Source organism: Empidonax traillii, unplaced genomic scaffold (assembly GCF_003031625.1).
Source record: "Empidonax traillii isolate 1590-97213 ecotype Southwest subspecies unplaced genomic scaffold, ASM303162v1 scaffold1742:size73712, whole genome shotgun sequence".
NCBI classification, from domain to species: domain Eukaryota; kingdom Metazoa; phylum Chordata; class Aves; order Passeriformes; family Tyrannidae; genus Empidonax; species Empidonax traillii.
This window is the reverse complement of record NW_020956935.1, coordinates 19742-44174: the sequence shown is the minus strand read 5'-3', so window position 1 is coordinate 44174 and position 24433 is coordinate 19742. Positions and strand designations below refer to the sequence as shown.

The 24433-nt window shown below is 42.9% G+C and overlaps 1 protein-coding gene across 1 annotated transcript; it reads left to right on the top strand.

Annotated features, from left to right (window-relative positions):
• On the top strand, positions 1–24433 carry CUZD1 (CUB and zona pellucida like domains 1). The gene is made up of 14 exons (XM_027908537.1): positions 1–64; positions 2067–2387; positions 2849–2878; positions 3777–3854; positions 4416–4505; positions 8360–8680; positions 18775–18910; positions 19188–19402; positions 20295–20445; positions 20723–20946; positions 21739–21911; positions 22425–22810; positions 23095–23363; positions 24261–24433. Exons 1-14 carry the CDS (start codon positions 1–3, stop codon positions 24431–24433), a joined length of 2631 nt encoding a protein of 876 aa, XP_027764338.1.

Genomic DNA, 24433 nt, shown 5'->3' with positions numbered 1-24433 from the left:
ATGGACCCTCAGGTGCGTCTCACCTGGCTGCTTCTGCTGAGCATCACCCTTCTCTTTGGACCAGGTACTGCCTCTACTTTTTTTTTTTCATGCTTGCAGGGCAATGTCACAGAGAGAATCATTTACTAATACAGGCTGGCTTGCTGGGAAGCATGGCAAAGATTCTCCTAGAATATCGCTGGTGAGCCATGTACCATAGAACTGATGGTTCCATTTGACTTCTAATTTAAAGATTCAGTCCAAATACATAGATTATATTCAAAAATACATGTATTTGAAAATGCAAAATATAATACATATCACATATAATAGCATAATATATTATATACAACATTTATGATATTATATTAAGATATGGTTTTAAAAAATATAACCTATGAAGGTGATGGACTGAGGAAGGATGAAGAATATTTCTTTGTCTCTCCTCTGTGATGAGAATAGTTTGTGGAAGTTGTTCTCTAATCATTCACCTTCTAATATCCTAGCTTTAATTAAATTTCTTCTGCACTGTGCATTTTCAAATTTAGAGAAAGAGAGAAAAAGAAACACAGAGCAGTCTGCCAGACCCAGATGGAAATATATTCTACTGCAGTGACATCTTCCTTTAAACTTCAAACAATAACCCCAAACCTCCCCTACAACATTGTTAGTTTAAATGAGATACTTTGAGCTTTAATTATCAGCCTGAGCACCAAGAAAAAAAGTCTTGCCAATTCCTTACAAAAAGAGGTAATTCCACGGAATTTGTGGATTAAGTGCTGGCTATAATGAATTATTCAAAAAAACAAGAGCAAAGACAGCCCAGAGGGAAGGTCAGCATCAGAGAGTACAAAGCTGCATTTCAAGAATGTGATCAAATCCCAACCCTTCAATAATAATATAATCTTGGTCCTTATTCCATAGGTTCCTTTCTGTCTTTGATTTGACCTTACGTAGACTGATTAATTTTGACTGGAAAAACCCCTTAGGATCCTGTCTTGCAAACCTAAGACTTTAGTATCACCAAAATAAAGTCTGTGAAAGTGAGTGTCTGGAGGTCAAACGCCAATTTGAATAGAAAGTAAAAAAATCCCCAAGTGAAATTTCCCCTGATTTTAGTGAATGAATCAGGCACAGCTTTTCAGAACATGCCAATTCTGAAAGAGCAAGTATATTATTCTTAAAAGCTGCTGTTTAAAAACATTGCTCTGACCCCTGGCAGCCTAAATCCTTTTTTCCTTTCATGGATACTACTAGGGTTTCTAAGGTATTTATGTGACTAGGGCTACAGATTATCAAATCCACACATCTGATTACCAAATCAGACCACAGGTTTGTATCCTCTTCTGGGAGACCATTTCATCCTCTGGTATCTGAACCATGATGCCACGGACTGGTTTAATCAACCATGCATTTTATTCTATAATATACTATATTATATAGAATAGTCTTCACTGCAGAGTTAGGCAAATCTGGGTTTCACAGGCAGACCTGAGCAGGCATTTGCAGAGATTTAAGCTATAATGTGCTGTCAGACAAATCAATGTCACATTCTGCACTGAGAGATGGTCCACAGCCTGCCCTGCTCCTGCAGCAATCACATATGGCAAAGGTAAAAACCTTTCCTGCTGCCCCAGCGAATTTTGGCAGAGCTCAGCCCCCAGAAGCCCTTTAGAGGCCTTTCACAATTTACACGATTCTGTAACTCTGTGTCAACACCCAGCAGGCACCACCTCACAGCAAAACATAAAACACACGTGGAATTGTGATGCGTTACTTCAGCGCCAATCTGTTCTCTTCTCTACCATAGCAAGTGGCACATGGTTTTTCCGACCACCTGGAGAGCACAAATCGCCATGGGACAAAGTTTCAGACTGGTTTAAAGACAAATTTAAACCCAAAGGTAAGAGGGTGAGGTGTAAGAGGGCAAGATGGGCGTGAATGCATTGGGCAGATCCTCAGAGCTCCCTGGGCGAGCTGGGAACCTCCCAGCGACAACCGACCGAGGCAGGCCCTGCACACAGCAGAGCCACAGAGAACAGACATAAATAAACAAACTGAGATTCACCTGTCGAATTTTGCTTCAGGTCCACAGCCACCACAGCTGCAGCTGGTGGCCGGGCGGCACCGATGCGCCGGCAGGGTGGAAGTTCTCCACGGCGGCAGATGGGGCGCGGTCTGCGACGATTATTTCAACATGAACGCCGCCAACGTCGTGTGCAGGCAGCTGAACTGTGGAGAAGCTCTCTCTTTCCTGGGACTGTCCTACTTTGGCTCCAGTAGGAAAGGCATCCAGCTGGATGACGTGCGGTGCAAGGGGACGGAGTCTCACCTGTGGGACTGCCCGCACGCCGGCTGGGGCAGGCACAACTGCGGGCACGACGAGCACGTTGGTGTCATCTGCTCAGGTGAATAGAGAAGTCATGCACTCCTAAAAACCCCTTTGGACCTTCCTGTTGGCAATAAAAGCGTGAAACATCCGAGTAGAGCCTGGAAATCAGACTAGGAAATCAGAAATGTGAGTGTGGAGGCTCACTGCGGGATCGAGGAAAAGAAGGGTGTCCTGGACAACATACCAGGATTGGTAGCAGCAAGCACTGGGTATGAAAACGGTGAAAAGCAGGTACTTCAGGACCACTTTAGTCAACATCTGATCACAGCCCACTCCCAAGAAAAGAAAGGCAGACAGTTAGGAAAAGGTGGAGGCACATCCAGGTTATGAACCAGGCATGTTTGGTTGGAAATAAAAATAACTCTTGTCACAAACATAACCAAAATCAAAGATTGCACCATTAGGAGCAGCCTATTTTGGAGCACTATAAATAACTGCACAAGAAAGCAAATTTTTGCCTTTTTTTGTTGTTCACAGGTGCGATACACTCCACGGCTGCACCCTCAGGTAAGGCAAGGCTTTCGAGACGTGAGCCCAGCAGCTCTTCACAGACACTAATTTTTAGCTCAGAAAAGTCATGTGATTACACCTCCCCAGAAGACAGTTTTCTGGAAAGGCTCATTGTCTGAATTATCAGTTATTGCTTCAAATTACCACTTATTCATCTACTGCAACATTATTTCTGTTCTTTGCATCCCTAATACAAATTGTATTTGCCATTTATCTACTAATAATTAGGGAAAACACAAGGCAAGTCTTAACACTTCAGGCCTAAGTTTCTGACTCCTTTTTTTTTTTTTTTTTTTTTTACCTGTTCCTGAAATAATCATAGCACCTTGGGAAATCCTAAAGTACAGATTAATTGCCAGGAATCTCAATTTACCAAAAGCAAAGGTCTGGTGCATTAACCTGGTGCTGCACAAAACCTGCCATTTAAATTATTTCACCAGTGTCTCAGTTCTCATGACTGTTCTTTCACCTCTCTAAAAATTTATTTCCTCTCACTTCCAGCACCCTCAACAAAGGCCCAAACTTCCACTTCTACATCTACAACACTTGCCACAGAGAGCCCTGCTGTGACATCTGCCACAGAACCCCCAACTTCTGCTGACAAAGGTGAGGCTAAAAAACAAACTGCAAATGTCACGTGTGGAATTTTTGAGCAATATTTGAAATTTGTTTAGAGGCGTCAGGAGGAATGCATTGGGAATACAGTAAAAACATTGAATTAAATATTAACTGAAGGTGAAAATCTTTTTTTTTTGGTCATCAAAAATAAAAGGCTGTGCAATGACTCACTGTCCTGCAAAGCCCAAATCTACTTACCTTCATCAAGACTTCCATTCACGTGTTCACTCCTAATTCCTGCCAATCTCTACCCTTTTGTTTCCTCAACTGCCCTCAGCTGTGTCTTCTGCATCCACTGCTGTCCCAGAGGAAGTTGCCACATCCCCTCCTGAAATCCCAACCACAGTTTATGAAGGTAAGAACAACTATTTAGCAAGTGCTATTTAAGACAAATATCGTGATAATTTGGGGTTTTTCAGCTGAATTAAGATGTAAATCTGTGAATAGTCACAGCAGAATAAATAAAACGTCTTTGTGAAGGAACAACCCCCCTTACAACACCTTCACTTGACAAATATTGGCTGCCAAGACATAGCAAGGATATGCTGCTTACACCTCTGAGCTCGTAGGTATAAATAACACACAAATTTACAAAGCAAAGCTGCCCAGATCATTGTAATTTTGTGCGTTCAACATTCCTAAAAACTCCAGAAATGTTAAGGAGCACAGCCAGGCATTTGCAGTCATGTTCCTCAGCTGGGAGATGAGTTATTTGGCAGACTGATAATCACGGAATGGTTTGAGCTGGAAGGGACTTTAAAGATCATTTAGTTCCAACCCCCAGCCACGGGCAGGAATGTCACCCACTAGATCAGTTTTTTATCCAGCCTGAGACCTAAAGCAAGTCACAAGCTCTCCAAATCGTTCTTTTGCTTTTAATTGCTGCTTACAGCCGTTTAATTTCTCACCCTTCCAGCCTCCCCTGCCAGCACAGCTGCCTCCCTCCCTTCCACTGCCGTCACAGAGGGAAACAAGACATCAGAAATCCTGACCACGCTGCAGACAGGTACAGGGCATTTGTGCAACCTGCAGCACGTTAGAAAAACGTGGTTACAAGTTTCCCTTAGGGGGAGACATCAGTGGAGGTGCCAAGAGTCGCAAAATCAGCATCTCTCAGTTCAGGTGATGTTTGTCCCAGAACGTGCTGGATTTCTCTGGCAGGGAGGGCAGGCTTCCACCACCCAGGGGGGAGCTGTGAGTGTTGCATGCAGAGCCTGCCCCGAGGGAAGCTGGATGTTGCACAGTTGGAACCATGGAATCTGAAGGAAATCATTATTTTTGTTTTTATTCCTTTATGAAAGATGACTCAGGGGAAAAAAAGCCACTCAGACTACGTTGCTCACTGTTTGTAAACTTACCTGTCTGGGTTCTAAACAATCCATAAGCCTGCAGACTTGGGCTTTCTTATTAAATCCCCTCAGGCTGACAAAACACACCCTGTTTGCGGTGTTGGGACATTATATACCAATCAGTGTTACTGCCAAGTTAAAACATTCATTTTTACTTTTGCCTCTCACTCTCTTTTCGCTTTTCTCACTCTTGGTGAAAGAAGTCAGAAACTATTTCGATGCTTGAAATGCAAAGCATTAACACGAACATTTCTGAGGTGGCAGTGGATGTGAAAGACAAGTAACACACGGGCTCCCTTTTCCAGAAAGTCTGAAGGCAATTAAATCCATCCAGAGCTGATTTCAGTCATTCAGCCTTACCTGCATCTCTTTGTCTCTTGTTTCCGTGTTTCTTCCTCTTTCTCACAACCTCTGAAATTACTCCAGAATCAAACTTTTCACCTGTCCCCCTTACAGATGGCAGTACCTCAGCTCCTAAAATCCTTTCCACAGTTGCTGAAGGTAAGATACAGACACTGTGCCATAAAATCTAATAACAGTAGTGCTTGAGTTTGTTAAAAATAATTATATTGGTGGGATTAAAATAACTGCGTGAAGATTAAAATCAGTCAACTGCTAATTCATCTTCTCAGTGAAGAAAAATCCAGCTTATAGTCAATATTAACAAAATGCCACCTCACTTGAGTAAAGATTTACTAGAAGTTTTGACTCAAATTATCAGATTTCAGAGGCTACAATCCAAGTCACTTTTCCTTCGAGGGCATAATGAAAATCATCTCAGCAATCATCAGCTCCAGTTTCTATCGCTGATCGATGTTTTTCTCCAATAATGTATTTCCTCAATACTTTCACAGTCACTGCAACATCCCTGAACTCCTCCTCTGCATCCACTTCAGTAAATGAAGAGGCTGAGGCAGCATCTACACCAGGAGTCCAAAGCACAGCTTCTGAAGGCAAAGCTAGAGTGGCAAGAGACACTTGGAGCCAAAGTAAGCTAAGGAAAAGCCATACTCTATGGAAAAAGTATGAAATTAAATTTAATACAGGGGGCTAAGAACATATTGCTTTATTCTCCAGTAGCCAAGAGGCTTCAAAATCCAACTTTTACACATTTATATTCATTGTGGTGTTATGTGTCGATGGAGACTTCACACATTTCTTTAGCAAAACGACAAGTCCAGATACTTTAATCCAAATTTAATACTGGTTCATATCCATGCTGGTCATTATTGCTCGTTGTTCCTACTGGTTTTTTTCTTCCAAACCTCAAGAGGTTGTTTTGTCACAGGAATACAGGCTTTGGTGGCAGCTGCCCGAGCTAACGCCAAAGCTGTGGCACCAACAACCCCAGCACCGCTGCCTACACTGACTGAAGGTAAGGACCAGCCAGGTACAACCTCTGTGCTTTAGGAGCAGAAATATCTCTGTCCTCATCACTGTGCAACGCACCCTTTGGGGCTCAGAAAGTCCCTGAACCTGCCAAGGGGTGCCAAAGAGACAGTCCTGGGCATAGCTCGTTGTGCTTGTCCCATTCTCGTGCTCCTCATCAGCACCTCTTAGTGGTGCTCACTTTGGGGGGAAAATCAAATTTGGATTGGGAAAATCCAGAGCTTGGGTCCAGCCCTTCCTCAGTGCTGACGCTGCTGCAAAGTCCCACCTTTCCCCATTCTCTTTGCTGGGGCAGATCTTTCTCTGGCATCTATTTCACAACACACCTCGAGAGTTTTTAATGAAAGGGCTGCTTTAACAAATTTATGAAATAACTTCTTAGGTATTAAAAAAAAAAAATCTTTAAAAAACCCTCAAAATTTCACCAGACAGGGCCATTTTTTCATCAGCCATCAGCTGAGCTGGTACCTTCCTATCCCCCACATGGTGTCCTACCTCCTGTTCCAGTGAAGGAGAAATTGATAGTATTAGGACCTTTAAACCCCTATGCAAACCTCCCCCAGAGAGATGACTCTGTACTTTTCCTCTGAACCTGATAGGTATTTTTTAATTGATTTTGAAAAGCTGCAAATATATAAATTATTTTCCTTTATTAATTTGCTGAAAGGGAAAAGTTTGCAGTTCAGCTGCCTGTAGACACCCCACGATAATACACTAAAGATTCTTGAGACTGCAACCCAATCAGTCCTTTATTTTCTGAAAAAAGTGCCCACGAAAATTTTAGATTGATGATCATATTTCAGATTAATTAAAGACTTCATTTACTTATGAACTTCATAGGTGCTTCCTTCCCATTAAGTCACTCTAAATATCAGCTGAATAACGACAAATTAATTTCTGCCTGTAATTCAAGTCAAGATCTGAATCTGAATAGAGAATTTTTAATCTGCCTCTTTCTCCCTATTCCCACCTGGATTTACACAGCTAATCTAATCCTAAAGTAGTCCTAAACTTCCTGTTTAACTCCTTTCACCATCACCAGGCAAATACTCAGTACCTGGATCAACAGGTTAATTAGCTTTTTTTTTTTTTAATTATCTGTTTTTCTCCCTGAACTTGTGTTTGGTATTCTTGTGGAAGTTTAGACCTAGATCTTGGGAAGTGAGCCAAGCACACTGCTGCTGGCAGTTCTTCACAGCCAGCTTTTGCAGAAGTAAATGCTTGGCCTGGTACTCAGATGGAAGGAGCTTTGATCACGGACAGCAAAATGGAATTAAGGACAAGGAGTCCCAGGAAATATGGCTCTCATCCAGAATGGATGTGCATTAGTTGGTGACAAATGGCTGCCAGGTGACAGCAAAATGTCCCCAAGTGAAAACCTCATAATTGCTGACCCACCAAGGAGTAAGACAGGTGTGTGTACTTGGTGCAGTTTATGATGGCCACAAACCAGGAGGGACTCAATTACGGTGTTGGCAGCGTCTCTGATTTCTCTCTCTGAAAGAAAAATACACTCCAGGCCCATAAAACTAATTTGGAACTTCGGGTTTCTAAAAGCCTTTCCCTCTGAAAGGGAGATAAATGTGTGGAGTGTTCTGTAAGTACCCAGCTCTCAGAAATGAGCGTGGTCTGAAGAAATAGCTCTGCCACGGTTCTGGGGAAATGGTGCTGTGCCAGCCATCTGTTATGCCAGAGGGTCAGAAAGGATGGGGAAAGAGGCTGAACCAGGCACTGTTTAAAGGATGGAAAAAACCAAACCCAAACCATATCCCTTAGATTGCAGAGTATCCCAGGAAAAGGCTGGACATTTGTCCTTTAGGCAGCACTGTGGGGTAGATGATGGTAAAGAAAAGGGGGGAAAGGTGACTGGCTGCACTGGAGAGGAGCGTTTTCCCCAGAGATCAGCACACTGGGAAAGGACCCTGCCAGTGCCCACAGGGTGTAAAAGCTGGGTTGGAGAATTTGTAATAACTGTCCTAGAGCAGCACTGAAATTCCAGGGAGGAACCACAGCGTGGGCTGACTGTTCCTGCCTCCTCTGGGGTGACCCTTGGCCCAAGAGCAGCTGTGCCACCACCTTGGGAACACACCACTGATACATGACACGGGCTCTTCCTCCGCAGCTCTTCCTCCTGCTCTGTCCCTGCGCCTGGCAGGTGGTGACGAGTGCTCCGGCCGCGTGGAACTCTTCTACAACGGGAGCTGGGGGACGGTCTGCGACGATTCCTGGGATCTGGAGGACGCCCAGGTGGTGTGCAGGAGCCTGGGGTGTGGAGAAGCCCTGCTGGCTCTGTCTGAAGCCCAGTTTGGCCCAGGCTCTGGGAGCATCCTGCTCGATGACGTGCAGTGCAGAGGGGACGAAGAGAACCTGCTGCAGTGCTCAAACGCAGGGATCGGTGTCCATAAATGCCAGCACAAAGAGGATGCCAGTGTCATCTGTGCAGGTACACTGCCACCTCTAAGTTAGATATCAGGACAAGGTTCTTCCCCCAGAGGGTGTTTGGGCACTGAACAGGCTCCCCAGGGCAGTGGTCGTGGCCACAAGGCTGACAGAGGTGAAGAAGAGTTTGGACAACAGTTTCAGGCACGTGGTGGGATTGTTGGGGTGTCCTCGGGAGGGCCAGGAGTTGGATTTCAATGATCCTTCTGAGTCTTTTCCAACTCAGAGTATTCTATGTTCTCTCATAAGCTTTTGCCTACTAAGCAATTAAAGCATTCTTGCTACTAAGATTTTTATGAACAACTTGTTTCCACCAGTGGAATCCTTTCAGGCATGAAGCCAAGCCCTGTGAGAATTGCTGGGGTTTACCTCATTTTTTACACTTTCTGTTGACTCATGCAGTTTATTCTCACAGCTTTGCTTTTTTAAATTTTAATCCTCAAGTCCTTTGTCTACCTGGAATATAGTTGTCAATCTTATCTGATGCCACTTCCTACTCTGTTACCTGTCTGCTTTATGGATGGTTATTTGATTCTTAATTTTACATCACCACTGGTGTATCTCAGTCCTCCTACCCCTGATTTCCCATAAATTATATACTATGACTAGATGAAAAAATTCGCTTTTCTTGTAGTTAGTGGGAATTATTTTTAGTAACTTCCTTTAGGATTTCTCCAAATCCACTCCCAGTTTTCCAGCAGTTCTGTATTCTGGCTGGAAACACGTGCAGTTGGAGAACACAAGTCACCACAGCCCCTGTGTGGTCAGAGCCATGGCAAGTTGTGGTCCATGGACAGATCTCATCCAGGTGAAAACAGGCGCCCCATGAACCTGGGATGAGGGAGGTGTGACACAGCTGGCTGAACTGGCCCCCCAAAAATTACCACACCTAAACAAAAAATTAAAGGTTTCCCCCACAAGGTAACTGCAACCATTACCACCTGACATTTGAGACAGGGTTTGCCACCTTATCCCTTTTGGTGATGACGCTCAGGGTTGATCTACATCCCTACTGCTGTCTTGCTCTTCACATAGCAACTGAAACTCTCTATCAAGCATCCTCTGTAGTAAAACTAGAAATTCACTTTTCTTTTTTCTTCCCTAGAGCCACCTACTCCCACTCCAGCCGCGACACAGCCCACTCCAGCCGGTGAGTTCTCCCTGTGTGGGTCTTGCGGAGCTTCCACAGTTGACGTATTTTATGAAGCATTTATGGCCAGTGTGCTGTGCAGAGGGGACGAGTCCTCCCTGGAGCAGTGCTCTCACAGGGGGCTGGGCATTGCACACAAAAAAAAAAAAATACACTGGTGTTATCACACATGCACACAGTGTTTAAATTCCACCTTCTCTTTCCCACAGCAACACTCTCTCCCAGTGCAGCACCAGCAGACACTACTGCTGGTAAGTCCTGCAGTGTTATTCTGTCTTATATGCTACGTGTCTCATGGCAAAAAAATATGCACTTAAAATGCATGCAGTATTTAATTTAGTCTTTCCTTTCTCACAGCAATAGTCTCCACTGCTGCTGTGCCTGCAGAAGTTAGCACTTGTAAGTAGAATAGCGTTACTGTGGCTTACATGCTGTGAGTCTCAGGGAAAAAAATATACATTTAGTATGAACATAAAATTTAATGTCACCTCTTCTTTCTGACAGCAACAGTCTCTCCTACGGCTCCACCCACAGATGCTCTTGCTTGTAAGTAATCCAGTGCTACTCCAGCTTAACATGTTACAGGTCTCAGAGCAAAGGTATTTCTTAAAAGGCAGACAGTACTTAATTTCACCTTTTTTTTCTGTGTTAAGTAATATAACATTACTCTCTGGCTTATATACTGTGGGTCTTGGTGAAAAAAAAAATCCATTTAAAATGCAAATTTAATTTCATCTTTCCTTTCTCACAGCAACAGTCTCTCCTACTGCTGCACCAGCAGATGCTACTGCTTGTGAGTAATAGTGTTTCTCTGGCTTACTTACTGCAGGTCTCAGACCAAAAGCACACATTCAAAATGCAGACAATATCTAATTTCACCTTTTCTTTCTCTTCACAGCAACAGTCTCTCCTACTGCTGCACCAGCAAACATCACCACTTGTGAGTAGTACAGTGTTACTCTGGCTTACATCTTTAGTTGTTTACCCATGCCCTGATCATGTATGGACTGTCTCCCTGTGTATAATATCATGGGGTCACTTTTCCAGTGCTGGGAAAACAGTTTTTAACCTGCAGTTTTGTTTTCTCTCACGTCTCCACAATCAGCCCCTGCAGGAAACACAACACCTGGAGCAGCAGGTATGTTATGGCTCTGGCACACTGGTCAGAACTTCAGGATCAAGCACGATCCAGGGAGTGAACTGCTGCCCTTCCCACTGGCAGTCCTTGCTTTGCAAGGAACAGCTACTGAAGTGTGGCTTTTGTTTTCTCTTTGGCAGCCACGACCGAGTCCACCACAGCTGAAAAACCAGGTATTTATTTCTTCAGCTGTGGTGAGAGGTTTGTTATTTTTCGTATGAATCATCAATGTATTGGGAACATGGACAACGTTTAACTCCATATTTTCCCTTCTCACAGTGACAAGCTCAGCTGCACCATCAGCCTCTCCAGCTGCTGGAACAACAACAGCCATTACCACCAGTAAGTAATGCATATTTACTCTGATTTTATATCCCTAGTCCTCCATCAAAGCTGTGATCTGATGATGTGCTGGCATGGCTCCCTGTCTCCACTGTGCACAACTCAGGGATCTAGTATTTAATTTTCAGGATAATTCTCTTGGCTTCCACACAAGTCAGGGGATGGAAAATGCTGTTGATAATGATAGAGGAGAAATACCTGTTGGGATGAAAGTACTGAGGAAGGGGAATTCACTGGGGTAGACACACTAAACCAATATAAATTTGCTCTAGATCATCTCACTGGTAGAAAGTCATCCTCCCTGCATTTTTAAAGTTGCTTCAAAGTTGATTCAGCGGGAATCCTTTTGACATACTCAAAAGGATTCCCACTCAAATACAGTGGTATTTGGTTTGAACTTGTTTTCTACAAGTTTATCTTTTGAAAAAAAAGTCAAATTGCAAATTCCACTCATTAACTGGTAACATTCTGCTTCAGATGCTTAGAGAGCAGCCCAAGGGTTTCTTTTAAAGTCTGACCCTATCAGCTACCCCTTGGTAAAGGACACTCAGTTGCCTTGTGTTGACAACATACAGGAACCTAAACTTCAGATGCAAAGCATACATTTGAGTGTGGGACCATCTCCCTCCACAGAGGAATAAACAGAATTAAATCTTTTTCCCATTAATGCCAGTAATAGGTCATATTTAGTATTAAAATTCCAACAATTTTCTTAATGTGCATGACAACTCTATTCCTCAGAACTGTTCCTAATAACATTTCACTCAGCTGCTCTTTCCACCGCTCCGCTGGCAGCCAGGCCCACAATTAAATTTTCAAACCTTTAATAAGTGCTGCAGTTTGCTCTGTGCTTACATATGGTTTATTAAACATTATTAACACTGAATTTCTTCCTCTCCAGCAAACCTCAATGACCTGCCCGTCTACGTGAGGGTGTTGTTACTGAGATACTTAAGTGGCCTGTGCCAACCAAGGAGACCTGGGATGCCAAGTATAACAGTAGAAGGGTAAATATTTATCCATGCACCCTAATGGGGTGTCCCAGCCAAGCTGTGCTACCCCAAATGGGGTTTTACACCATGTTCTTACACCCTTCAAACCTTCAGGTACAACTCAATTGGACTTGTTAGTCAGTCACACCCACCCTACCAATTACCATAACATTACAGTTTATAATGTGAACCACTATATATCAAACAAATTAATACACTTTCATCCCCTAAGGACTGATTGGGATAAGAGTCAGAGAAAGGAATTTGTATAACAGTGACCACCAGCAGACCCCACACCAATGCCAGAGACTCCTGTGCAGGGACAGACACTTGAGCAGTGCTCAGGGCAGGCCTGGGAGCAACTCCTGTGCCATATTTCACGTGTCACACAAAGACTGTGCCGCAAGAAATGTCTTAGGAACACACAGGTTTGAAATTATCACATGCCAAGATGTTATCAAAACTATTTAGGAAAATGTACAGGGTCAGCAATGAACATATACATCAAAGACACAGAGCCCTGAAACACAGGACATGCCAGAAGAAGCAGGATTTTAAATGAACCAGCTATTATGGTTCATTCACTGGCTTTTTATGTTTAATTCAATATAATGTTCTGGCGGGGAAGAAGAATTGATAGAAATTCTCAGAAGGTATTTCACAAATGATGCAAAAAAAATTTAGAGAAGAATGAAGCGTCTGATTAAAGGGGTTTTGGTGGATTTGAGATGTGGAATCATTTCTGCATAGCTCTTCAGAAATTCTGGGGTTAAAAGGAAGAATAACTTTGGAAAGCTAACAGGCCCATGCAATAATTCTTTCTCGTGTATTTAAAATTCCTTCAGGTGCTTTGCATTTACACGCTTACATGCGTGGTATGTAGAGATTTTGTGGTTCATATTATATCAACAGACACTTAAATTCCAAATGTTTGCACCTGCATTCAGAAGTTCTGTGCTGTGAACTATGATTAAGGGTGACAGGCAGAAATTTTTGAAGGAAGGTTTCTTGTAACCCCCCCCAAAGGGGCTTAGTGAGCCTGTCACAACTTCTATATGACAATTTATACATCTTCTTTTTTCTTTCTGCCTTTCCCAGGTGTGTGAAGGACCCAACCTGCGGGAGTTCATCAGCCCAGAGGCCTGTCCAGTTCCACTACAGAGGTCCTGTCTCCCCGAGGGTTTGCCTGCGGTGCAAAGTGTCCGGGTGCATCGTGCGCACCGACCCTCCCCATCACCCGCCAGGCGGGGCATTCCCTCCTCCTCCCCGACCCTTCCCAGGCCACAGACCCCCTCCTCGTCCTCTCCATCCCTTCCCAGGCCACAGACCCCCTAATCGTCCTCTCCATCCCTTCCCAGGCCACAGACCCCCTAATCGTCCTCTCCATCCCTTCCCAGGACACAGACCCCCTCCTCGTCCTCTCCATCCCTTCCCAGGACACAGACCCCCCCAGTTTCCCCGGCCCTTCCCAGGCAATGGATTCCCTCACCCTCCCCAAGGCCCCTCCCTGAGCTACAGGACAAGAGGCAAAAGAAGCACAGGTGACAGCGTGGATGTTGTCATTGTCCCCCAGTAAGAACAGCCCCCAAAAAACTCTCCTTCTGCCCAGAGCACGCTGATCACTCCTCTGTGTGATCGCTGCATTGCAGGATCTGCTGCTGATTTCTGATGTTACAAAATGCACTAGGCAGTGTGACTCTAAAGGTGTTTAATCTTAACTGTCCTTTAGATCCTTAATTTCACCTCTTTCGGGTCCGTATTGCAGATTTGCAAAACCCTAAGCTTCAATAAATTCTCTCAAAGAATAACTGGATCATCTGCTGGTTTTTTTCTCATCAAGACTTTGTTTCCCTCTCAAAGTTTTCATCCAGTTCTCCCCATTGTGCCAAATAATTCAAATATGGGGCATTTAAGGAAGATAAACCTGCCTTACAGGTGCACACGTCACAGTTCTGCTTCCTGAGCTCACAAAGAGAGATAAACCAAAGGAGAAATATCCCTTGTAACCCGTAATGCTGAGCACTTCCCTTGAATAAGAACTTGGAAATATTTGGAAAAAATATTTTACATGTGCTGAGATACCTCTGCAATACATATAAACTATCATAATCTTTCCATGGGTCAGGTTTTGTTAGGGAAGGTTAGAACTATAAAAAGAAAATTGTACGTTGAAATTTACTTCATTATAAGCATTTGCTTCGTTCTTTTTCTTTCAATACGTCTTCAGACTATATCACTTTGAGCCAAGAAAGCGTTTCTGTACTTTAATGTTAAACTGTCCTACTTGGAGGGACTCAGTGGGGAAAAAAAGTGGAAATTAATAATTTTCAGTTCATGATAGAGAAAAATACCTTGTTGACTGCAGAAGCCCAGATCTCACAGGTCTCCTATGAAGGTTCAAGGTCTCATCTCCTTCCTGGTGCTTGAGCCTTGGCATCGGCTGAGCGGGTTCACTGCCAGAGTCCTCATCCTGCAGGATGCTCATCCTGAGCCAGAGTGTTTCCTAATCACACCTAGCTCGTACAAAACTCCATCACACTCACAGCACTGCTGCTCTGCTTCTCAAAGGTAATGATTTCAAGCGCCTGAAATCACATTTTCCCTGCTGTTGCGTTCCTGGGTGCAGGCAGCAAGAAAAAGTGCGTGTAAAGGCACGTCACAACCGTGAATCCTGTTCCTTTGAACTAAAATGCAGGCTGATTTCTCTTCTGAGGAGCTGCTATTGTAAATTCCCTTCCCTACAGTCATTCTCTTCTCATTTTAAGGACTTCCATGAGGACTTTATGGTCATTTTCTTTTGAGGTGGGAGAGGAAATTCAAAGTGGGCCATTAACACTTCAGTATCACCTGATACCTGAAAACATCACACTACCTGAACAGGGGCTTTAACACACAAGATTTAAAAACATTTTGAACACTCAGATTCGTAGAGGATGAGAGAGAGCATTTCCAGAAGTGAACGAGAATTCAAATCATAGACTCAATCACAGAATCAGCCGGGTCAGAAAAGACCTCCAAGATCATCAAGTCCATCCCTTGATCCAACACCCGTGGTTCCCAGCCCATGGCACTGATACCACAACCAATCTCATCTTAAAATCCTCCAGGAATGGAGAATCCACCTCCTCCCTGGGCAGCTCATTCCAATGTCTGATCACCCTCTCTGTAAAAAATTTCTCCCCAAAATCCAGCCTTGCCAGGCAACATCTTTATACACGTATTCAATGCCCCCATGCTTAAAGGAAAGTGTAAGTACTTTGTCATGATGAAGAGACAGTTGCATTCAAAGTCCTTTAAGTGAGTTAAAAATCAGAGAGATTTTTTTTTAAATGCCTATGCCTGAGATTAGAAATATAGGATCATTACAGACACATACTATTTTGTTTGCTTATAAAACAAAATGGGTTTGTGGGAGAAAAAAAAAAATTAAAGAAAGGTACCTGGATGTGTTTCAAGAAGATCTGCGTTGTAGTTTGGCCTTCCTAGGAAAGTTGAAAGCATCCATGTTTGCTCAGCTGCGGGAGCAAACGTGCTGGAACGTGTTCCATGCTGGAATGGGACACGCAGGCAGTGCGGGAAGCCTGGCTTCCCAAGGTCAGGTAACAGCACATCTGTGCCACTGGCACCCTCTGGAAGCTTTAAAAACTGGGAATCCACTGCTGCAGAGGGGAAATCCTCTGGATTTCAAGAGCTTTGGTCCTTATGAAAAGACAGACAAAAGCAGGGTAAACATTTTGGAACAGCTACTCACTGGAGTTGTGCTCAAAGGAGTTGAAGCTCTTGGGACTGTGCTTGTCTCCTTACCCCAGGAAGGAAAGGCTGATTCCATTTTTTGCAGCTTTTACTGTGGGACTAAGAAACTTCTGTCTGCAAAGTATCTGCAGTGCAATCCTCTTTTAATCTGTGATGGACATGAATTCAGCCTTGTTCCTCCAATATATCTCTCATGACAGGTCTATTGTGGCAGTCACACTTTACAACCTGAGGAATCCTCAAGGACAGGGAATGATGTGCCCAGTGTAACCTAAAGGGATAGGTGGGCATGAAGGTGGGAAAACCAAGCTCTGCTGACCAGTTTGCTGAGAGCAAACGTGTCTCCCAAGGGAGTCTGTCAATCCCTTCTGCAGCATTCCTGCTCATGTCAACACATCCAAACAGACACTCAACTGGAAATCAACTGGAAAATGTGCTTTGAACCCAGGAGAGCTGACAAAAGCACAGTTCAACTTTCTCCACACAGTGCCCAGTTTAAAAACGGGCACACCTGCTGCTTTCTCATTCATATCTGTTAAAAAGAACAGTAACTGGGAGATGAGGCCCTCCTTCCATGATACCACGTACTGGAGGATGATTATGAAATAGCAGGAGGTATAAAAGTTAGAAAAGCCAAAGCCTACCTTCCCCAGCTGCCCTCAAAATGCAGGGACTCAGACAGTTCCTCCTCCTTCCTCTCTTCACTGCTCTGGCTTTCACTGAAGGCAGCTCAATAAAATCCACAGGTATGGAAATCCAATCTTTCGTTCTCTGTGAAATTTTATTGGGTTTTGCCCAATAGGTATTTTATAGGCAACTGACGGGGAAAATATTAAACATATCTCTAAAAGTGCATCTTATTTTAATGTATTGATGCAAATTGTAACACCTAAATGTTCCAGCAAGCATTAAAAATGTTAAATAATGATTAAAAAAAAATCAATATATTACTCCCTATGGCAAATTTTTAATGTAAGAAGTTGATTTTGAAGGTGCTTCACTCTGGAATGGAAATTTGCTTTTATAAACTAATATTACATTGGAGTAACGTGGAACCAGGTGAATAACTGGGAAATGGTTGTTTTTAAAAGGAGATTAGTTAATTTTTCCCTTGTTCAGCCAGAAGCAATAAAGAGTTGTTTGTTGTTTGATGTGGGATCACCGTTCTGTGCTCAGGTCAGCAATTTACCTGACTAAAGGTGGGTGGCTACTGCAGGATGATGAAGCTTTTCTGCAGAGCTGCTCCAATTGTGTCTGCCTACAGAACCCCAGAAGGATGCAGAAGGGCAGGGCTGGCCTTGCAATGCTCTTACAATTAGGAGGTGGCACATGTGGTGAAAAAAGTATTTAAAAGTCTCTCCTAAATATCTCTTTTCCCTCTGGAGTCCATCAGAAACCCTGAACCTTTTTATCTGGGACTGCATAGGCCGTATAGAAAATTCTTCTGGCTGTTTTAGACAATTATTTTTAGATTAATATTAAAGTAGAAAGGTGATCTTAGGCTCAAATTGGATTACAAGCTTTCTCTAAAGTTTCCTATACAATGGTACAGGAAATTCCAGAATTACTGAACTCCTTCATGACTTATTAAGCGATGTCAGTGATGTCAGACATAGCTGGGTTGTGTTTTTTTTCATAAGAGAACTAGGTTAAGTCCAGGTAGCCCCACATGCTGAACCCAGAAACAGTCAAGAGAGGATGCTCAGGCAAAAATATGGATACAAACCTGCATAATACTTCCCTAAAATACTCTCCCAGCCACCAGCAAACGTGGCTCACGGCTTCTGAAACAGAGAAAATGCTGTATTTGTCTTTAATAGGTAACAATGGCTTTTTCTTTCCGAGATTTGACCTGGTTTATATTTTACTTTTACCTTCCCCATCACCCTGCACCAAAGATTCATGTGCAAAGAAAAAAAAAAAAAACAACTACAACTTACTGGTTTCATTCCAGGCCACTTCGTTGCTGTATTGGAAGAGAATATCTTGTATTATCAATTTATAGACCTCTGGCACCTCCCTTTTCCCCTCATTCTCTGACTTCCAACCTTCCAATGCTTCAGTCCATTTACTTATTCCTTGCCTGGAAGATATTCTAATCTCCTGATCATTTCTGTTGCCGTTCTCTGAAGCTTTCCCTGTTTGGTAGTGTCCTTCCAGAGATGAGGATCAGGATTGTGTGCAGCAGTAAACACAAAATGATCCTACACATAGTCCTGTAGAAGTTCAAATCTGAAAAGCTCAAACCAAAAAAAAAAAGCATTTTGGTTGCCCAGGTGTAGGTTCCCAAATTCTTCTAAGTCAAGGGCTGAACCTCAGGACCAGATCCAAGGATCTTTGGGAATTCAGTGTAGGGGAAAGATCTTTAAAGTGCTTGTGGTGATAAACCTTGCTGAAGAGAGTTGCTGAGGTGTCCTGCATCACTTGGCACTTCCAGCTTTGCTGCTGGTCTGATCTGTGTGTTTTCTTAACTGTCCTTTTTCTCTGCTACTAGGAAAATTAGGTTAATATTAGTTTCTAATATTCTTTTACCGTTTGATTCACCAGGTTTCACAAACTGTAGTAATACAAATAAATAAATAAATAAAGCAGAAAATTATTCTTATCTGTTCCATGATGAGCTGTCCCAGAGTCTTTCCATAACGGAGGATGAGATATTATTGCAGGAGAAAACTTGAGAGATCCTTGCCAGCTGTTTTTTTGTGGCTGCTGTTCTTCACCAGGTACACCTCACTGCGGGGCTTCACTTCATGAGCTCAACAAAGCCCTAAGGATTGAACTGAATGCAAATGCAAGCTGCACCTGGCAAATTCAGAAGAATGTAAATCAAACAATTAGGCTCATTTTCTCCTATTTTAAGTAAGTATTTCCTGCAGGTGCTTTTGTACTTTTGTACAAAAATGGTTTAATTTTCTGGAATGCACATTTTCAGGTCTTGTTGAGCTTCTCATGCACCTGCAGGTCCTTCTCCTTGGGGATGCTCTCAATTCTTTCCCTTCCCAGCCTGTATCTGTGGGATTTGCCCAACCCATGTGCATACATTTATCTGTGATCCTATTTATCTATCAGTGAGCTCAGGTGTTTCTCACCTGTTTTGTTTCTTTTTTTGTTTGTTTGTTTTTTTTTTCCCCAATAGATTTGCTCCTTCTTCGAGCTGTGAAACAGAAAGCATTAAAGTGTATGATGGTCCCTCAACTCATTCACCTCTTCTTGGACAAGTGTGTAACAACACTGATGCAGTCCCAGTGCTTGAATCATCTTCAGGCAGTTTAACTTTTCTCATAACAACAAACTCCGTGGATTTCACACGAAACTTCTTTGTCTTCTACTACTTCTTTTCACCAGAATCAAGTAAGTCATTAAATTCCTCTTGAACTGCACCATTCAGGGAAAGTTTGGGACTGCAATTAGAGACCATTAATAGAATCTTTAATTAGTCTCACTCAGGTCTACGGGCCTTAGAGAATGGTGTGGGGCAAAAAAAGCAATGAAAGAGGCCACAAACAGTGCACTTGCAGAGACACTAAAAGGTTAAATTTTGCTTAGAAAAATTATGACAAAGGCAGCATTATGGGACTTACTTACAGCCTTCTACTAAATCTACTCAGTTTGCAAATATTGCAGCATTTACCCAGAAAGAGAACTTGACCATCCAGTCAGAACTCCTGCTGAGTACAGGTCATAGAAGGCAGAAAAGGGGTTTCGCTCAACAAGCTCCTTTTTTCCCTTAGAAGATAAGAATAGCTTGGACAAAATTGATCTCAGCTTGTGAACAGTCCCTTTGCTTCCGCTGACCTGATGACATGGTATTAACCCCTTAAAATCTTCAGTTTTACAGAGTGGTCACCACATCCCAGTTCATGCTGCTCCTGTTTTTAACTTTGCTGCTGAAAAATTGTGCCCTATTTCCAGTCCACACTTGTCTTTCTGAGATTTCCACTGACTTGATTTTTTTTGCCTCTGTCTATCAAGTAAAATCTCTCAAACTTGCAGATTTTTCCCTGCCATACAGATCATGACCAAGGTTTTACAGATTTCTGTAATACACAATCTCTCAGGGTTGGTGTAGTACCTTTATTATCAGATTTCCAAGAGGGCACCTAATTTACCCTAAATGTAAAAACCTTTAACCATTTCCAAAATAATGGAACCCTAAAGAAACAGTCCTTCCACTTACATAACTTTAGATATTATTTTTTTATGACCTATTCCGTTATCAATACATCTGCTCTTCTTTTATCAGAGCCTGTGAATTGTGGGGGACAATTAACTGGTCCCAATGGAACATTTAGCAGCCCCAACTACCCAGCACCTTACCCTGCATTCACATACTGTGTCTGGCACATACAAACACCAAAAAACTCGAAGATAAACCTACAGTTCCTGGATTTTTTGTGAGTAAACACCCTCATGCTCTATTACTCTTCATCCATTCTGTTTAAAAGCATTTAAGAAAAATTATTTCTTCTACGGAATATAGTAATTTTTATGTGTCTCCCATGTTTTATTTGGTTTTAACAAGGCCTGTTGGTGCGTTCTGCTGTTCCCCATTCTTTTATTTCGGCTGAGTGGAATTCACCAGACACTCAATCTGCCCTGGATGCCCTGCCCAGTATGAGCAAAATTATCTACACTCGGATCTCCCTGTAATAATTTTCCCTCTGTCTACAGCCTGGAACTGGACAAAAACTGCCAGCTGGACTTCACAGCAGTCTATGATGGCCTCACCACCACCACTGGCTTGATAGGGAAAGTGTGTGGCCGTGCCCAGCCCACGTTTGAATCTTCTTCCAACGTGATGACAGTTGTGTTGGCCACAGACTCTTCCAGCTCCTACAGGGGATTCTCAGCTCAGTATTCCAGTGTTCCACTGCCAGGTCCCGTGGAGCCCGACAGTGAGTGCACTTGCTACCTCAGGAGGATGCTGGTTCTTATTCTCACATCTGCTTTTTCCCTTAAAAACATGGAAAATAACTGATGGTTGGCACTAAGGATTTAAGCCTGGTAGTTGTTCATCTTCTTTACACACAAAAATCCCATATTAGTCTCACCCACAGAGCATAATTACCTGACCCATCTGCAAAAGAAAACCTGTTCTCTCACTTTTGGGTCCTTTTTTTCTGGCTGGCACCGCTGAAAGTCTGAGTTTTTCCTGTTTTTTGGACAAAGCAGGCATAGTTACCGTCCTAGAGATGCAAAGATAAACTCTTATTGACTGGTTGGTTTAAATGGTTTTGTTCCCTGAGATGCTCAGGAAAACGGCCTACACTGGTTGGTTAAACAGGGTTTAGTTGTGCCATAAGTTTCTTTCTCCAAAGCTGGACCATTTTCCTTATTGGTTTTAAATGTTTGCATGCCCATCTTGCCATTAACTCTGGTGGAAAGGGAGGCTCTAAAGTCTAAAAAATAATCAATTTCCTCACCCATCATTCTGCACTAGCACTGATTCCTTTTCCCTTTTTTAAAGGCAGAGGTTCGTTCTGTGTTACTGGGTTTAAAATTAAACTTTCAGGGTGAGTTTTACGTGGCTTTGCTTACAGTTTTGAAGTTGAGCATGAAATTCTGTTGCAACTTCTGCATGACCTCAAATGTACATGAGCTACCAAACGAGAAATGACCATGGCAGTTTGTTGCTCATGTGTTTCTGGGTTTTTGTTTTTTTTTTTTAATTTCTCTTCCAATGGCAGCATTCCTTACATGCTCTTCAGACAGCATGAAAATTGTCTTGAGCAAGCCTTACCTGGCCTCCCTTGGCTATAATGAATCTCCCCTGCAGCTGATTGATCCATCCTGCAGACCAGTTGTGACAGATTTGGTGACATTTTCCTTCCCACTGACCAGCTGTGGAACAATTAAAAAGGTAAGGGGGGAAAGAAAAGTTGTAACTTTTGAATAAGTTAATAACAGCTCATGAATGAGAAAACTCGTAAAAGCAGTTTATGATTTAAGTTGATTTACTTTCAATTAACTCATCCTATTGCATGTTTCCTATCTTGAAGTAGGATGAGTAGTTTCCCTCTTTAAGAACCTGATGATCAATGAGCCCTTTAAAGGAAGTCCAGGAGGATCCATACAAATTAACCCCCCAAAATCCTGAGGAGCTAAATCATAGCATTGTTCTGCTAAGGGTGGCTGAAGTGCAGCTTTGGTACTTTCCACACTCCATGCAGTATTCCTTAACCTTTTTGCTGCAAGGGTTGCTTCAGTCTTTTGGAAAAACAGGAGGATTGATAATGTTTTTGGTTGCAGCCTGTTCCACATTTCCAAGGTATCTCAAGGCACAGCTGGGCAGCTTTGTAATTTAAGTGCAATTGCTCTCAACTGCTCTGCTCCTACAACCACAGCTGAGCACCTCTGATGGTTCCTCCTGCAGGAGGAAGGTCACAGCATCACTTACACCAACATCATCTCTCTCTCTTCGACTGGGAACGTCATCACCCGTCAGAAGAACACAGAGATTATTGCGAAATGCAAAATGGAAAACAACTCAACCTTAGAAGTCTTTTACGTAACGAGAAATAACGTCATCCAAAACATAACTGCCATGGGGAGATACAATGTCAGCATGGCCTTCTACAGCTCAGATTCCTTCTCTGAGCCCGTTCATCAGTCCCCATACTATGTAGACTTGAACCAAACCCTCTTTGCTCAAGTCAGTCTTCAGTCCACTGACCCAAACCTGCTGGTGTTTGTTGATACCTGCACAGCATCTCCACAACCTGATTTTGGGTCGCCGACATATGACTTAATCAGAAGTGGGTAAGACTCTAATTTTATTATATTCTTCTATAATACAATCTAAATTTCAAAGGTTTTATATGTCCTCCACTCACCTTCTTTAGTAGGCTGTGGTTGGAAGCTGAGTTTCAGAGAAATTTAAAGTCATTACATAAAAAGAGGCAGGAGAAACATTCACCACATCATTGTGTGCCCAGATATGAAAACAATGCCCTAATTAAATGCTGCAGTTACAGACAACAGGACTTAGCAAGAATGATTATTGCATGGGGACTATTTTAATAGATCTGTAAATCCCATTGCAGCTGCAATAAAGATGACACTGTGGTGACCTACCCGCCCCTTGAGCACCGTGGAAGGTTCAAATTTAATGCCTTCAGGTTCCTGAGGAGCTTCCCATCGGTTTATCTCCAGTGTGATGTTGCCATTTGTGACAGCAACAGCTCAAACTCTCGCTGCACCAAAGGCTGCATCTCCAGGCAAAAGAGAGACATTTCTCCTCACACGTGGAAAACTAACACTGCAGTGGGTCCCATCTGCCTGAAGAGAGATCTCAGGTCTGCTCAGCACTCAGGTAAGATAAATATATAGATATTTAAAACCTCATTTAGCACTTCCACGGTGTAAATCAATTACCTTCATACCTCTAATGAAAAAAGTGAATGAGACCAGTTCAAAGCAAACGAGGCATCAGAGTGAGGGGTTCAACCAAGTTTGTGTTTTGTGAAGCCACAGCAGCACTTCTCAAACGGGCAGAGTGGGGGCCTTTCGGGTTAAGATGTGCTCTCGAAGCAGAAAGAGCAGCCCTCACTCCTGGTTGCAGCAGTGTCTGCAGGATCTGCGTTCATTCAGAAAGGGTTATGAATGGCAAAACATTAAGCTCATTTCTCAAGACACAGACCACTTAAAAACCACGTTCCAAATGATATTCTGGCTTGGTTATGACCTGCATGTCTTCCAACGCTGCACTCAACTCCACCCAGTTTTATTTAAGTTGCCATTTATTTCCACAGTGAAAGATTCTGCATCCAGGTGCATGAAACTGGACACATCTGTACTGTGAGCGGGGTTCAGGTGTAATGAGATCACACCCGAAGTCCTGTAGAGCACAGAACGAGTTTTACTGAGGCCAAGTTAATAAACCACTAGAAGACTCAGGGTTAGAACCACCTTTTTTTTGCCCAGATTTGCTTCAGCAAATGTCTTAAACCCCTCTGGTTGTAAAGAACAGTGACAGCACAGCTTGGCAGAACCTTGGCTGCAGCAAGCCCAAAGAACATCGTGATGCTCTTCTCCAACAACTGTTTTATTACCAATTTTTACAACTGTTCAGTGCTACATATTCAGAATTTGTACACTGGGTGGGTCAGCTCCTCAGAACAAAAATACCTGAAAAATGTTTATATCATTTCCCTGGAAATGCAATGGTATTCAAAACTTTAAACACTTTTTTTTTTTTTTCTCTACACAGAATCCCTCACTACAGCAGACACTGAAGAAACCCCAAGCCTGCAACAATACAATTTCTACACTTTTGCACTTGTGGTTTTGGTCTCAAATATTCTCATTGTGGTAGCTGTGACACTGAAACATCACAAACACCAAGCAGGATACAGTTACCAAAAAATCCAGAGCTCATTTTAA